The following is a 17,119-nucleotide window of genomic DNA, read 5'->3' as shown; positions in this document are numbered from 1 at the left end:
GCGCGGGCTGCTGCCAGCCATTCTCTTTGAAATTTGCCCTTCCTGTATTTTGGTCCTCTCTCCCAGCTGAGGACCATTCTTTTAGTCATCTTGATCCTCTTTACCCGCCTCCCGGGAAACTGGTTTCTCAAAGGTGAGTTAAACTAAAATGGTCACTTAGTAAGGGCAGACTGACGCCACGTTAGGAGAAGCCGGCAGGATGGACATGAAGCAGCAGCTCAAGGATATCGTCCAGACATTTTGGTTTTTGTGGAACGAGAGTAGTGAACCATGATTGGATCTTCTTGGTGGGAAGAATAAAGGCATAATGCCAGTGAAGGCAGAAAGGAGTATCCTTCATCCCCTTTCAAAATACCCAAGAGGTTAATTCAGTATCGGAAATTTAATGTCTCAAAATGAATAGTTATTTAGTAGTTAATGAATACACTTAGCTTCACACTTGAGCGATGCTGATATTTATTGACATCAATGCAAAACAAGCCAGGACTAAAAGTTGCTATTTGACAGGAACAAATATTGGTACGGTTTCCTTCCTGGAGAGGGTGTGCACTCAGATCATGAGACCTAAGATTAGAACAAAGACTGGATTGTCAAGAATCAAACAAGGGTTAAATTTTACTTATTAATATAAAAACTGCTAAAGGCAAAAAAGGAGATGTTTAAAAATACTCTTTGTGCTAAGCTCACGTAAGCAAACAAAAAACTAAAACTAATCCTAAAACTTTAGGACACAGGCTATAGACACGACAGGACTGGTGAAATTTTTGTACAGGCAAAAATTTGTTATATCCTCCACTGTCCTTGTACTACAATTACATGCTTGTTGCACCTACACTACACAAAGTCAACAGTTACCACCAACAATGAATGTAACTAGATCTGAACAAGACTTCACAGTGACTCTGTTCCACTCAAATGAAGAGAATTCAATCCAGGATTTCCCAAACCTTGCTTTCAGAACCAGCTGTCTTTATTCCCCCTCCTGTGTCATACCTAATGAAGTCCTCACCTGACCTTTCCTGCCTGCAAATTACAATGCATGTCCTCTCCCCCATCTTTGTCTGACACTTTAAAGTTAATTTGTAGGAACTGCATAAAAAATGAAATTGAACTTCCAACCTGAACCTGCAGTCAGGTTCCTGCTTTGACGCAAAGGAAAAAAACATACTCCTCTGCAGTGTACCCCACCAGCACAGCGATCCCCTTTCTCTCTCTCTACTCCTTTGCCCTGAAGGCACTTCTGGATTGCTTAATACATGCTCTTTGGCTGCCTAGACAGTCAGGACACCTAAGGCCTTCTGGACTTATCACTCCTCTCCTCCTTCTTTTCTATGGCTAATACCACTTTCCTGCTTTTTTTCTACTGCTGAATCTCCAGACTTGGTGCTGTCATCAGGTGGACAGAGTCGATTTCGGCTTCGAGCTCCTGGTTGGTAAAGCTGCATTGCTGGGCGATCCTAAAGTAAAATTAAATGTTAATGTTACAACACCGCTACTCAACATTTATAGGGGATTTACAGAGTCATAAGTTATATATTGATGTATACCAAAGACAATTCCTACGAGATCAAACCGACAGTGCTGATGGTTAATTTGCCTCTAACTGCCCACTTCCTTTCCCGATCTCCAAATAAAAGCAACCATTTTCTAATTATTATTTTATATCCCTATGATATGTTTTCAATAAATCTAATTTTCTTAACCATCTCAAGATAAACTGAATTAGCTGGAATTTCCTTTATTTCGAAACCTTAGCCATTGCCTGTCTCTCTTCCCCATCAGTAAACTGACTTTAACATTCACTACCACGTAAGATCATCATAGGAGTAAAACAGTAATAAAGAATGCAAAGTCTTAAGTGGAGACCTCCCTGAAACTATGAGCGTGGACCCTATGCAACTTGCCACAAACATGATTATTTCTTAATTCATGTATGGCAACTAACCACCCCAGTCTGAGACTCTCTAGGTGGCATTTTAGATCTCAAATTCCTAACTAAGCCTCAATAAAGTCATCACGTACCTCTTAATTCAAGTAATGTGTGTGGTTTATGACAGAAGGATTCTGGAAAACTTAGACGTTAAGCCCTTTTTGAATTTAACAAAAAATGATATGAGCCTTCCTTACCCTTTCTCCCTGGTGTATGAAAGTTAGCCTTAAAGCATTATTCTCAACTGAACAATTCCAGCAAAATGTTTCACTATTTTTATAAGATGAAATGTTGAAACAGGTTAAAATTCCTACATAGTATTTAATGAAATGGATGATGGGGCTCCCACTGGGCAAAGAAGGAACAATGTAAAACATCAACAAGGACAATGGTAACAAGTTGGAATGTGCCAACTATTTCTAAATCCACAAGTTATTGCAACAAAACAAAACTCACTGATTACCTAGAAGTGGCTGGGACACCAGCTCATTACTCTGAATGCTGGTACATAAAGGGAAAGGAACAAGTGTTTATCCTGCCTTTCCTGTATAAACTGAATTTTGGGCTAAAATTTTTTTTTTAATTTTTAAAGATTTATTTGATAGAGAGAGCACAAGTAGGCAGAGAGGCAGGCAGAGAGAGGGTGAAGCAGGCTCCCCGCTGAGCAGAGAGCCCGACGTGGGGCTCGATCCCAGGACCCTGAGATCACGACCTGAACTGAAGGCAGAGGCTTAGCCCACTGAGCCACCCACGCGCCCCTCAGGCTAAAATTTTTTATGGTAGATGGATCAGGCTTTACAATACCTAAACCTATTGATCAGTTGTTTTTTCAACTTTATCACCTAGAGAAATTTTAAATCTATAGAAATGTTGCAAAACATGTGCAATGAATACCTAATACCCTTCTCTTAAGAGTCACAGTTATAAACATTTTGTCACATGCTCCTTCTGTCTTTAGTACACATATATATATTTATTTTTATTTTTTATAAACATATATTTTTATCCCCAGGGGTACAGGTCTGTGAATCACCAGGTTTACACACTTCACAGCACTCACCAAAGCACATACCCTCCCCAATGTCCATAATCCCACCCCCTTCTCCCAAACCCCCTCCCCCCAGGAACCCTCAGTTTGTTTTGTGAGATTAGGAGTCACTTATGGTTTGTCTTACACACATATATATATATGTGATTTTTACAGAATCATCTGAGAGCAAGTTGCAGACATTACGACCCTTCATCCCTAAATATTTCAGCTTGTATATCCAAACAAGGACATCCTGTTCCGTAACCACAATACAATGGCTACTGATTGATCAGAACATTACACTAGAAAGACACCCATAGGTCACATGCTTCCTGATATGATGCAACAGGAAGTACACAACACAATCTATGAAATATTCTCTTTCTCAGATTTTATTTTTAAGTAATCTCCACACCCAATGTGGGGCTTGAACTCAAAACCCTGAGATCAAGAGCTGCATGCTCTACTGACTGAGCCAATCAGGCACCCCTCCATCTCATGAAGCATTCTTTTTTTGTTTTTTAAGATTTCTTTCTTTATTTGAGAGCGAGACAGTACAGAGAGAGGGGCACAAGGAGAGGGATAGGAGGAAAGCAGACTCCACTAAGCACAGAGCCTGATGTGGGGCTCAATCCACGACCCTGAGGTCATGACCTGAGTCAACTGACTGAGCCACCCAAGTGCCCCAATCTATGAAGTATTTTTGCCAAAAACTGAGCCTGAATATATTTAGGCCTGTAGGTGAGGAGCCACCTGTTTTTATGAATCAAGTCTGGTTGGCACACATACTCCTTCTTTGACATATTATCTATGCCTGCTTTCCTACAGAGTTTAGTGGTGCCAACAGAGACCATATGGCCCACAAGGCCTCAAATATTTACCATCTGGCCCTTTACAGAAAAAAAATCTGCTGACCCCTGCCCCAGATAGAACTGTTAGATAGAGAAACATATTAGGAAACAGAGAAGATAGAGAAACATATTAAATGGTACCACAGGGATATAATTAGCCCAACCAATTTAGAGCCGATAGCTCCTCTGGGCAAAATGGTTTCGGAAGCAAATAAATGGCAGGAAAACAAAAGGAGGGGAGGTTATTTAGATTAAGAGACTTAAAGGATACAATTTGTGGACATTGTTTAGAGCCCGTAAAGAAGTTATTAGTGAAAAAACAACATAGTAGCTAGGACATAAAGGAATTATTATTAGGGTTTTTTTTTTTTTAGTGTGAAAATGCTATTGGGATTGTATTAAGAAAAAGAACCTGGGGGCACCTGGATAGCTCAGTGGGTTAAGCCTCTGCCTTTGGCTGAGGTCATGATCTCAGGGTCCTGGGGTCGAGCCCCGCATCAGGCTCTCTGCTCAGTGGGGAGCCTGCATCCCCCCTCTCTCTCTGCCTGCCTCTCTGCCTACTTGTGATCTATCAAATAAATAAAATCTTAAAAAAAAAGAATCTGTCTCTAATACTGATGTATTTAAAGAAGATGATATGTCTAGGATTTGCTTGAAAATAATCCAGTGGCTCCTGGGTGGTACAGTCGGTTAAGTGTCCGACTCTTGATTTCGGCCCCGGTCCTGATCCCAGGGCTGTGAGACTGAGCCCCTTGTCGAGCTCTGCACTCAGTGTGGAAGCCTACTTGAGATTCTCTCTCCCTCTCCCTTTGCCTCTCTTGCTCTTGCTCACTCTCTCTCTCAAATCAATAAATCAATCTTAAAAAAAAAAAAAAAAGAATCCAGGAGAGGTAGGGATGGGGCAGAGTAGAAAGGTTGGCCATGAGCTGGTAAGTGCTGAAGCTGGGTGATGTGTGTGTCCTAGTCTCTGTTCTACTTCTGTGTCTGTTTGAAATTTCTAGTGTTAATAAAAGGACCCAACTGAGACTGAGAAAAGTTGCAGATAGTTCAACTTCCTCTTTAAAAAAGTCTGTCATATACAATGAGCTGGCCCTTTCCTTTACACTTGCAGGCAAAAAAAAAAAAGCCTCATGAAAAGAGATACAACGAAAAGCAGCACCTTGTTTCTTATGCGATCTCTCTTAACCACTTCCTCTTTCTTTTCAGTTTTTTCTGAGCTGCTTACTGATTCTGTGCTTTCAGTCTTCTTTCCTTTATCCCGAAGGGCTTCTTTCTCTTTTTTCAATTCTTCTTCCTTTCTTTTAAAAGCCTTCTCCTTCTCATAGCGCTCCTTCTGCCTGCGGCGCTCCTCTTCCTGCCGCTTCAGCCTCTCCCTCTCCCGCAGGATGCGCTCTTGGTCGCGCTCATAGTCCCGCTCCCGGTAGTCTCGGACACTCTCCTCTTCGGGCCTGCATGGGAAACAGATCTGAGCGGACCCCCTCAAAGCCTGTCTAGTCACACATGCACATGTCTCTGATTAGGACTTGGCCACTACAGTGAGGGGGCACTTCTGGAGCAGAGTAAAAAAATATTAGCATTTTGAAAAACAGTTAAAAAAAAAAAAGTGCACACCAGAAGTCATTCACCCAGACTGAGGTGCTAGAATGTTTGAAACCCCTCTCCTCATCCTCCTACCCCTCATAACTCAAGCACGAGTCCCAGACACGGCAGTAAAACTAGCACGTAGAAATATGCTGTAAACAAGTGTATCAAAGAGCCCTTGACTACTGACCTCTTAGGCTTTTCATCTTTAGGTTCACCATCAGAGCGCTTGGGCAGTGTACAACTCTGCCCACTGGCTCTTTCATCATTCAGATTCTCTTTGTCCAGTTTCTTGGCTTTTTCTCTTTTATCTAATTCTTTTTCATCTCCTTTTTCTGGCTTCTTGAGTAGCTTTAAAGAGAACAAATTTATTCTTATTTTGAAGGGTGGGACATTCTCTTCTATCAAAGAAAATAATATACTAAATATTTTGAATCAAGGCTACAGAAGGCCTCTTTCTGCAGATACTCTTAAACTTACAGGTGAATGACTAGAGCAGAAGAGCAGTGACTGACTAAAAGGATGCCATTAATGTGAAAGTGTCATCCACTCAAAGTGGTTTAATCACTTGCGGCAATTGGATCAACACTCCTTTGGCTTTGGATGGGTCAGCCTGTCAGTGAACCGCTGCCCACTTCCAAGTACTCCTTCTGTAGCAAACTGGCATATTGATATCGCTTGATGCGGAAAATAAGCCACAAATTTAAAATGCTAGGCAGATTGCTGTTGGACCGTTTTCTTGTAGTACTTGGAATGACGAATGCCTTTGTCACCAAAGGAGCGATCCATTGCAAGAATAATTTTGCCTTGAGCCTGAGAATAACACACTTATTATGGTACAATCATAGTTTCATTATTTGATTTAAAAATCCAAATACCTCACAGAACTGTGAAGTTCCATCTCTACCGAGTAGGAACTCTGCTCAACGTCACACACATATATATATATGTGTGTGTGTGTGTGTGTGTGTATACACACACACACACACACACACATACATATATATATGAGACACACACATATATATGACAATGCAATTCTAAAATGTGCTTTATAAAGTCCAAATTGCTAACAAAATAGTTTCTTTCTCACACCACTGCCATGAACCTCTCTAGAATACCCCCAAGCGTCGGATATTCAGAGAGATTCTTAGGCAAAATGGAAGAATTTCAAGTCTCAGAGTGAAGGCATCACACAAAGCTTTGTCTCAGGGTGAAGGCGGCTCATGAGTCACCAAGCGAAAGGCAAAGCAGCGCAAGACTGAAGCGCGAAGTACTTCAGCGCGCAGCCACAGCAGACAGCAAGTCCGAGCTGGACACCGAGGAGGCACCAATGTAAAGCGAGGGCTCCCCGTGAGGCTTCATCGGGAGTGTTCTTATTTTTCCAATGAACATCTTTGTTAGAAGGCAGGATGTTCATTACTCTCTTAAGAACATTGATGAATGTTTCTAGTATGGCTGGCTCTACCTTCTGCCTTGCTGACAGGAATAGCAAGTCAGGTCACTTGTGGCATGGCAGAGAGAGAGATCACTAGAAGGAATTAAGATGGGAACCTTCCACCCCACTGCCAAGCTCCTTGTTGCCAATAATGAGCCCGGGAGAGCCTTGTGGGCAACAAACCCTGGCCTGCTTCGTTTTGGGGAGATAAAAGGAGACCCTGCCACCAGCTCTGTGAGATTTTTTCTGACCTTCTCTGAAGTACTAGGTACTTCCCCAGAACATTTGTGGGAGCAAGAGCTGCCCAAGCCATGCCCTCAGAAGAGAAGCAGTAAGGCTGCAATTTTTCTACAAGTTTTCTGCTTCCTAGATGCAGCGTGTTCATCAGAATCTGCTGCTCACAGATTCCCGGTAGATGAAAGAAGGTAACGGGGAAGCATGTGACACAGGATATTTATCCCTAAATACTCCCATAAGGCAACCAGTTAGGAGGGGCACATGAAAAAAAAGAGCTCTTTAGGCACAGATGTCCTCTAGCTGTATATTGTGGAAGCTTCTGGGTACCCAGCAGAGCATCAGGAAGGCATCTGGGCTTCCTTCTAAGGTAGGAATTTAAAATGGCTCAGATTTGAAGAAGACTCAAGTCAGGGAAGAGCTTTCTACAGGTTATCATTACCACCACCACCAAAAGGACTTATTATTAACTAAGACCTGTGTGTGTGACATGATACTAGATGCTCTGTATCATGTACTTGGTCCTTACATTTTTCTGATTCACAGCTTGTAACAGAAACCTGTGTACCTGAAGACAGTGGAAAACAAACAGATGAGGCAACTTCATGTATCAAATATGAAGGAAAAGCTGAATAAAACCCATACTTCATGCCAGCCAGCCCTAAGCCCTTACTTATGAAGAACTGAGAGAATAATAATCCAAACACTGAACATTCGCAATGATAAAAATAATGCAGTCTTCACTAAAGAAATATCATGTAAGTTACTTAGATCTGTTGAAATTATCTCAAATTTTAAAAAATAATACTATTAGCATTATTGGAAAGATACCTGTTGGTTCACCACCCCCCCAAAGACAACAACAAAACCAAAAAACCATATTTACACCAACACACGATGCATGCATATTTAACGAAGTAGACACATGCGATTTTTAGCAACATGCAGTCAATTTAAGTTATTTTCATACCTTAATCTTTGGTTCATCCTTTAATTTGTCCCTTTCTGGAACTCTGTCTATCTTCTTCAGCTTTTCTATGTCTTTCCTTTTTCGTTTTTCTTCTTCTTTCCATTTCCTCCTCTCTTCTTCCCTTTGTCTTTTCCTTTCTATTTCTCGCCTCCTTCTTTCCTCTCTTTTTTCTTCTCTCATTCTCTGGAAAGAAACCTCAGCATAAGCCTTCAAACAAGATCATCTCCACCAGAAACTGAATCCCGAAGGTATGGTGGGCACCCACTAAATTGGATCGTCTTTCCTTCCTACTTTCTACAAAGGGGCATCCTATCTCTTTAACCCCCTCCCCACCCCATTGTGAATATGAGAATAAAGACCAGGGCCTGCTGGTATCAGTCTCCCACTGTTGACTTGCTGTATTTCCAGAGACTTTCAGAAACTCAAGGGAGTGTCTCTTGAATAAGCTAAAGACTCTAGGTTTGCAGTTTCAATCCTTGGCCCAACAACCAGACCGAAGGAGTGGGCCAGAAAGTGAGGCCAGTGAGCCAAATCTTTAAGGAATAAGGGTGGAAAAAGCAGCTATTTCTCCTCTAGGATCCCAGTGTTCGTATGTTTACAGAGCATGAACCAATGAAATAAAAGTATTGAGAGAACTATAAAAACAAAAGGTTTACCTGCTTGTTTTTCAGGAAGCTCAAAAGTGGGGTTGTCTTTTTAGCTACATAAATGTAAACAGATTATTAATAATACTTATCAACCCCTAGAAAGGATTCCATTTTCTGACATTCCCTGCCAACCACCCAAGGTGGGAAAAGTATACCCCTTAAAACAGTTCACACGTACGTTATCAGAAAGAAGTTTCACAATATTCTACTTCAGTTCTGAAGATTTAAAATACTTTTTAAAAAGTGAAGAAATTCAAATTAAAACAATTTCTTAAAAGAGCAATTCCTGGTGTTGGTGAGAATGTAGTGCAAAGGACATTCTCTTGTTTTACAGATGGGACTAATGGGACTAGAAATCTGTTCAACTGGGAAGACACTGAAGGAGCTAAAAATATCTAATCTTTCTGACCCCACAATTCCACTTCTGGGAGTTTATTCAAAGGAAACCATTAGAGATGGGCTTATATTCTGCATCTATTAATAAAAACCATTTTAGGGGGCCCATGGGTGGCTCAGTTGTTTAAGCATCTGCCTTCAGCTCAGGTCATGATCTCGGGGTCCTCAGACTGGACCTCGTGAGCTCCCTGCTCATTGAGGAGTCTGCCTCTCCTTCTGCCCCTCCCTCCGCCCCCCTCCCCGCTTGTGCTCTCTCTCAAACGAACAAATGAAATCTTTAAAAAAAAGTTTTATAAGAATATGTAATTCTCAATATTCTGAATAATGCTATCTAGTCTTGTAATTAGGGTTTTTTTAGTGTTTTGTGCTTTTTTTGTTTGTTTGTTTGTTTTTAGAGAGACAGAGAGTAGGGAGGGGCAGAAGGAGGGAGAGAGAATCTTAAGCAGGCTCCATGCTCAGTGTGGAGCTCAGCGCAGGGCTTGATCTCATGACCCTGAGGATCATGACCTGAGCCAATATCAAGAGTCGGGATGGTTAACTGACTGAGCCACACAGGAACCCCACCTTATAGCTGGCTTTTTGAAAGCATACTTCCTTTGGATAAATTCCTAAGAGTGGAAATCTTGGGTCAGGGGCTTTGCTTATGATTAGAGCTGATAGAGGAGTGACGATTTATTACTAGAAGAGTGACAATTTACTACTAGAACATCCAAAATAGACTTTCTCAAGAAGTCTTCAATTTTGCAGTAACTAATTTCACCTTTTGATATTTTCAAATTTTTTTCAGGAATGTGAGCTACTTGTTACTAGAAAATACCAGTTTATCTTCAAAGGCTTACCAATATCTAAAAGGTCCCATGGGTCTTTACACTTTTTCCACTTATATTTATGTGACATTAAAATAGGTCACAGAGAATTTTGCCCATCTTCTCAAAGCATTTACATAACCCTGTGAGGCAGGTACTACCTGCATTTTACAGCAGAAGAAACAGAGGCTCAGAGAAGTTAGTGCCTTCCCCATGGTCACACAGCCAGAAGTGGGAGTCAGACAAGTCATCTGAAGAAAAAGCAACTGTCCTTAATTCCTATTGCCCACTTACCTATTAATTCTCTATTTTTTGCTTCTATTTCCTCTAGCAGTGTCTCTGGAGTAGATGTCATTTTCTCATTATCTGCAGCATAGCTTTCCAAAAATTTTCTATATTCTGGATCTAAATCATTGTTTAAGTAAACAGAAAATATAGTAGACTTTAACAAAACTTTCTACATCATGGAAAATTAAAAATAAACCTAAAATTAAAAATTAAAAATAAACCTAAACACACTCACTAGACCATTTAGGGCTTTCTTGGTCCCTTACTCTCAGAACCCCTATCCCCCATACATACTAAGGGAGCCTGGTATAGCATGGAGTCAGGGATAATTAGACACCAGGGATGTGAAGTAGTTTGGTTTTAAAAGTCACTGCTCCAACTAACCCAGAGTTACGTGAGAGTTACGTGAGAACTGAAAGTTGTAGTTATGGGACCTTCACAGTATTAATAGATAGCATGTAAGCAATTCCTGTATGGGTATACCTCGCTTTAAGTAAACCCAACACCTGAAAATCAGGTGTTCCAGAAAGGTAATTTGAGGTCCTACATTCTGCACTGGAGTTGATGGTAATTCCTGAAGGTGTTTTTTAGATGCATCTGACATCAGAAAGGGTAACACATCTGAGTCATTCCATTGCTTGTATTTGTGGAGTTTCTACACACTGTGAAGCATATCACTGATCTGGTCTCCCAGATCTGAATCTGTGATATAACCAGTAAGTACCTGTGTGTTGAACCTTTCCCATGTTTTCTTTATAAAATACCTACTATAAAAAATAATGGAAATCAAACTAGACGATTCCAAAATGTCAATCAGATATAAAATATTACAGCTAAGGCCTTATCCAACATAACATTACACAGAGCTCAAAATATGGACCCAGTTTACCCTGTATGGCAATTATTCTAGTTTTTCAGTTCCTCTATTCCAGTTCAATATAATCACTATGTGTGCAGTTCGCTGCATATTCAAAACCTAAAAAAAGCAGGCCACTTCAGCTACTTTATATTGTTACCTGAGTATAAAAAATTTTCCATCCCATCTCTCAATGATAAACCTCCCCTCTATAAAAATGGAAACAAAAAAAAATCATAAAACAGTATGAGACCTTAAGGAATTGCACTTTGATACATCTCATTTTCCCCCACTGTCTTCTAATCAACAAACCAGTGGTAATTTACTCCTCAACAGTCAACAATATATTGCTCGACAGTAGAGGAATGAAATGGCAGTAGCTGGAAGAGTGGGAATTCTACAGGAAACCCACTTCCATTGAAACAAACAAAGCTTTCAGCAGTGAATTACATTTCTCGTGAACTGTATTCTGTATGTTTTCCTATTTAAAAGACTGGAATCCAATTAATTCCCACAAAGATGATATCTTTTAAAAACCCATGGCAATAGCATGACATAACTAGAGCTATACTGTACCATCATCGATAGTCCCGACTTTGGTATCTCTTTTCTTAGTCTTCTTTTTTGCAGCTTTTTGAAAAGGTGCAAATTCTACTATAGCAGGATATTCCTGACCTGTTTAGAAAAAATACCACACTTGCTGTAACAAAAAAAGTCACAAAGTGGATGCAAGAGAGTCAACCCACCGCTTTCTAGGCCTCTTTGGTTGGGAGTCACCTGAATAGGGGCCTCTCAATGGGCATAAATCACACGGGCACAACTAAAATCAGTGTGTTACTAAAGGAGCCCAAATTCGCACTGATTAACATAATGCAAAGATACAGCAGGGAAATACAATATTCACTTAAATTCAACTTCTACAAGTGTGATGATTTGTGGGGGGGGGGATCTACAGATCAATTTTCATTTAAAAAATACAATCAGAAATCTCTAGAATAATCTATAGAGATACAAAGAAGATCAGTGACTGCCTAGAGCGGGGGGCATAGTTGGGGGAGAGCGGGGAATGACTACTAAGGAATATGGGGGATTTTCTTTGGAGTGCTAAATGTATTCTAAAATTAGATTGTGGCAATAGCTGCACAACTCTGTGAATATACAAAAAACCACTTTAAAAAGTGTGAATTTTATGGCATGTGAATTATAGCTCAATAAAATTGTTATTAAAAAAATACACCAGGAGACAACAAAAGCACAGGCAATGAAAATGAAAAATAGGTAAATTGAACTACATCAAAATTAAGAACTTCTGTGAATCTAAGAACAAAACAGAGTAAAAAGGCAACCTACAGAACGGGAGAAAATATTTGCAAATCATTTAACTGATTAGGGGTCAATATACAGAATATATAAAGAACTCCTACAACTCAGTAACAACAAAAAACCCAATAAAAAAATGTTCAAAAGACTTGAATAGACATCTCTACAAGGATGATATACAAATGGCCAACAAGCATATGAAAAGATGAAAATATTACCTCACTAACCATTAGGGAAATGCAAATCAAAACCACAATGAGGTATCACCTCACACCCATTAGAATGGCAGCTATTAAAGGAAAAAAAAACAGAGAATAACAAGTGTTGGCAAGGACAGGAAGAAATTATAACCTTCATGCATTATTGGTAGGAATGTGAAATGGTGCAGCTGCTATGGAAAACAATATGGTAGTTCCTCCAGGAATTAAAAATAGAATTACATTATGACCCAGCAATTCCACCTTTGGGTGTATATTCAAAAGAAGTGAAAGGAGAGACCTGAATAGATGTTTGTACACTCACATTCACAGGAGCATTATTTACAATAGTCACAAGGTAGAAGCAACTCAGATGTCCCTCAACAGATAAATGGATAAACAAAATGCAGTGTGTGTGTGTATATATACATACAATGGAATATTACTCTGTCTTAAAAAGGAATTTCTGATACACCCTATAACAAGGATCAACCTTGAGGACATTAAGCTAAATAAGCCAACCTCAGAAAGTCAAATACTATATGGTTCCACTCATGAGGTACCTAGGATGGTCACTTTATACAGAATGATGGTTCACAGAGATAGAATGGTAGTTGCCAGGGGCTGGGAAGAGAAAGAAATGGGCATATGGGGACTTACTATTTAATGGGTATAGAGTTTCAGTCTTGCCAGATAAACAAGTTCTAGAGATTGCACAACAGTGTGAATGTACTCAACACTACTGAACTGTACACTTAAAATGGTTAAGATGGTAAATTTTATTTGTGTATTTTACCACACTTAAAAAATTGTAAACAAAAAAAGGAATCAGGTTATAATATATGCGATAACACAGATGAATCTTGAAAACATGCTAAGTAAAAGAGGCAGTCACAAAGGCTACATATTATATGATTCTGTTTATATGAAATGTCCAGAAGAGGGAGAAGAGGAGATGATTGCGGACGGTTATAGCATTCTTTTTGGAGTAATGAGAACATTCCAGAATCACATAGTGGTGATGGCTGTACAACTTTGTGAGTATACTAAAAACCACTGAATTTTACAGCATGTGAGTTATATCTCAATACAAAAAACCAAGTGACTGTTGGAAAAAGAAAATACACCAGATCCCTGCTCTAGAATAATGTCATAAAGGGTATAAAACACTATCATTGGCATGTAGATGTGTGCCAGAACAGAGTAAGCAGAAATGACCAGAAGGCATCACAAAGTGGTCAGGGAGGAAACATGACCTTGGAAATCCTAGTGAATGCAGAATCAGATTAGCTTATTAACTGATCTATTTGAGAAGCAATAGATAAACCAGACTGAAGCAGAATGAACTGTGGAAGAGGGGCTGGAGGAAAAAAAAAAAACAGAAGTGAGGCCAGGCTCTGAAGGACTCTGACTACCAGGCTAAGGAATTTGGACTTTTCCCCCCTGCAACTGCTATCTTAAATCACTATCTTCAAAAACACTCATTTCATGACGATATAACAGACTGAGTTAGTCATACAAAAATGAAGAAAGAAAAAGAAAAGTCTGTAAGTTTAGGGACAATGGTTGTCTTAAGCATTAGGAGGGAAGGACACAATGTGAAAGTATTAGTAAGTAGATGAACAAGATATTCAAAAACAATAAATTAACAAGATTCATCACGTGTTTAATTACATCGAATAAGAAAGAGAAGAAAAAGTTAAAACACAGCTCAGATTTCAAGGAACACATTGCTATCTACTGGAATAAAGCTGGAGTGGATAAGTAACTGCTTTTGGTGGAGGAAGGGGACTGGGGATTAATAAAAGCTGATCAAACATAGTGGCAATCCTTCAACTTTTACTGGCATATTCCCTGACAAAGATTTCATTTTCACCAACTTTGAAGTAATACTGAGAAACAGCCCAACAAAAAGATATGTCATTTACCTATGATCACAAAGCCAAAAGAAAAGTGGTAAATGGCAGCTTGGACATTCTCTGGCTAAATTCCCTGACCACTTTGCTGCAAGTGGCAGGTAATAAATAAAACGAGAGTTAAGGCTGAAGTTTTCCTTCCCTATAGACTCCTGGATACAAAGTGGGAGATCATCAAGTTCGATGTTTTAAACATAAATACAAATTAGAAAGTTGAACAGTATTCCAACTGGGAATTACTGGCTTAAAAGATTTAAATTAAAATAAATAAATCAATGTTGGCCCTTGAAGCAAGATGTCAAGTAAATATTTAAAATGTGTCGTACAAGTTCAAAGAGTCATTTATCAGTATTACTGCTATAACTAGTAAATAGTCAAAACAACAGATCATCTAATCCAGGACAAACAAAACTGCCACAGGAACAGAAAACAGTGGCAATTTCATTCAGCGGATCAAACTACAAAAGTAACAGGTTAATAAAAATACCCAAGGGCGGGGCGCCTGGGTGGCTCAGTGGGTTGGGCCTCTACCTTCCGCTTGGGTCATGATCCCAGGGGCCTGGGATCGAGTCCCGCATAGGGCTCTCTGCTCAGCGGGGAGCCTGCTTCTCCTCATCTCTCTCTCTCTGTCTGTCTCTCTGCCTATTTGTGATCTCTCTCTCTGTCAAATAAATAAATAAAATCTTAAAAAAAAAATACCCAAGGGCTGTGAAAAGTCACACATCTGTTTATAAGACTGCAGTAAGCTCAGCAAATGTGTAAAACTCTCCAAATGTTGCACATTTTATCACCCAGAATTTTAGAAAAGCTATGAAGGCATTGAGAAAACAATGTGATACACACATTGTCTTAAACATACAAATGACAAACTCCTCTTCAGTTACAAGGACTCACCTTTATTGTCAAGGAATACATAACCATCAAAGCGATCCCTGAACAAAATAATGTCCTCTTGGTTTTTAAAGTTGATGTATGCTCTGGCGTACATATGAGGATACAGACTGCAGAGAGGAAAGCAATTATGTAAATGTGCTTGCAGGTGTCTGGCTGAATTACAAGTATGCATATATTGTAAGACACAAGTTTAAAAATCAAATAGAAACAGTAAGATAGGGGTGCCTGGGTGGCTCTGTGGGTTAAACCTCTGCCTTCTGCTCAGGTCATGTTTTCAGGGTCCTGGGATCCACTCCCGCATCAGGCTCTCTGCTCAGCAAGGAGCCTGCTTCCCGCCCCCTCTCTGCCTGTCTTTCTGCCTACTTGTGATCTCTGTCTGTCAAATAAATAAATAAAATCTTTAAAAAAAACACACAATAGGATAAAAAAGAATGGATGAAAATTTTTCACTTACTCCCACCCTCTTTTATTTATTAATTTTACCTAGTATCATTAGAAAAAAATTCAAAATAATCATGCTCCGGCATAGGCTGAAGATGTTCTTGAAGTTGCTCCTTGGTCAAAGTGGGAGGTAATCTCCGAATTACCACCTTAAGAAATGAATGAGGAAAATCAAATTAGTACAAATCAGTTTTCTGTCATACCTGAATCACTGCCCCTGAAAATAGACGGTCTTTAAAAGATGAGCTCACTTATAAAAACCCAGCAGAAAACTATTCTAATGCTCAGAATTACTCAAACATAGTAATAATGCCGTTTTTATAAACTCTTAGAAATGAGAACTGCATGGAGAAAGGAAAATCTAAAGGTTCTATTAAACGGAAGCCCCGCAGTTCACTTGGTTTTCGCATCATTTTCTAGCACCCATTTTTCAATAGATGTATTAGCAAGAAATTAGTAGGCTAACCCTGGTCTTTCTGGGTGCCAGGAACATTTGACTTATTATCGCCCTACCACATCCGACACATCGTAAAACAAAATCCATCCTCATTCAGTGTAAAGAATTAAAAACTCTAAGGAATACTAAAAGTTCCGTCGTTGCTCCCCAAATAGGATGAAACTGACCTGGCCCCCGGACCATTAACCCCCCCACCCACTCACGCTCAACTCGCCTCCATTAATACTCCTCCCACCCCTGCTGGCCCCCTCACCATTTAATAACCCCCCTCCAATTAACCTTTTAATTCCTCTTTCTCTTTACTGTCGCTCCCTCTCCATCATCTTACAGCTCAGACCTAAAGCTTCTCGTCTGGGAATTCCCCCCACCCTGTTTTCTCTCACTCGCACCCCGGGGCTTGGCCGAAAGGGGGACCACCCCCCCCACCCCCCGCATCTCGGACGAATGGATGAAAACGGTAACGCGATTTCCACTCAGGTGAAGAAACAGAAGCGTAGACCGGGAGAGGAAGAGGGCAGCCCCATTCCCAACCATCTTCGCGGGTGGCGGACCCGTCCCGCCCTCTCCCGGGCCAACAGCCGGCCAAGCACCTTGCTCAGCGCCTCTTTCTTCTCCTTATTTCGATCCTGCTTATCTTCCCCTTTGGTGGTGTCGCCCGAAGCCCCACCGCCACTGCCTGTGGCCCCTGGGGGAGTCAACAGGGTTACTCGCTTCTCTTTAGGCCTATGCTCCTTCTCCTCCTTCATGGCCTCGGCTTCGCTCCTCACAGCGGCTGCCCGGCCTAAACGCCGCTACGCCGGGCACCTACGACGCCCGTCCCACTCCCGTCGAGCTCCGCCCCCAACAAGCGCCCCTGGTGATAAGCCA

The 17,119-nt window shown here is 40.5% G+C and overlaps 1 protein-coding gene across 5 annotated transcripts; it reads right to left on the bottom strand.

Annotated features, from left to right (window-relative positions):
* Window positions 1-439: 439 nt before the first annotated feature.
* On the bottom strand, window positions 440-17,109 carry UPF3B (UPF3B regulator of nonsense mediated mRNA decay). Of its 5 annotated transcripts, none has more exons than XM_045068274.1 (12): window positions 16,843-17,109; window positions 15,838-15,944; window positions 15,355-15,461; window positions 11,604-11,702; window positions 10,178-10,288; window positions 8,691-8,734; window positions 8,035-8,217; window positions 7,594-7,632; window positions 5,583-5,743; window positions 5,037-5,259; window positions 1,350-1,457; window positions 440-564 (listed from the first exon to the last, which is right to left on the bottom strand). In XM_045068274.1, the coding sequence occupies exons 1-12, from the start codon at window positions 16,996-16,998 to the stop codon at window positions 556-558; spliced, it is 1,347 nt and encodes a 448-aa protein (XP_044924209.1). In that variant the 5' UTR covers window positions 16,999-17,109; the 3' UTR covers window positions 440-555. The 5 variants fall into 5 exon arrangements, with proteins under 5 accessions (XP_044924209.1, XP_044924207.1, XP_044924208.1 ...); XM_045068272.1 differs by having other exon boundaries at window positions 4,971-5,259; window positions 16,843-17,107; XM_045068273.1 differs by having other exon boundaries at window positions 440-1,457; window positions 16,843-17,108.
* Window positions 17,110-17,119: the final 10 nt, after the last annotated feature.

This window comes from Mustela putorius, unplaced genomic scaffold (genome assembly GCF_011764305.1).
Source record: "Mustela putorius furo isolate JIRA1106 unplaced genomic scaffold, ASM1176430v1.1 tig00003901_pilon_pilon_pilon, whole genome shotgun sequence".
Classification (NCBI taxonomy): Eukaryota; Metazoa; Chordata; class Mammalia; order Carnivora; family Mustelidae; genus Mustela; species Mustela putorius.
This window is presented reverse-complemented; position numbering and strand designations above follow the sequence as displayed.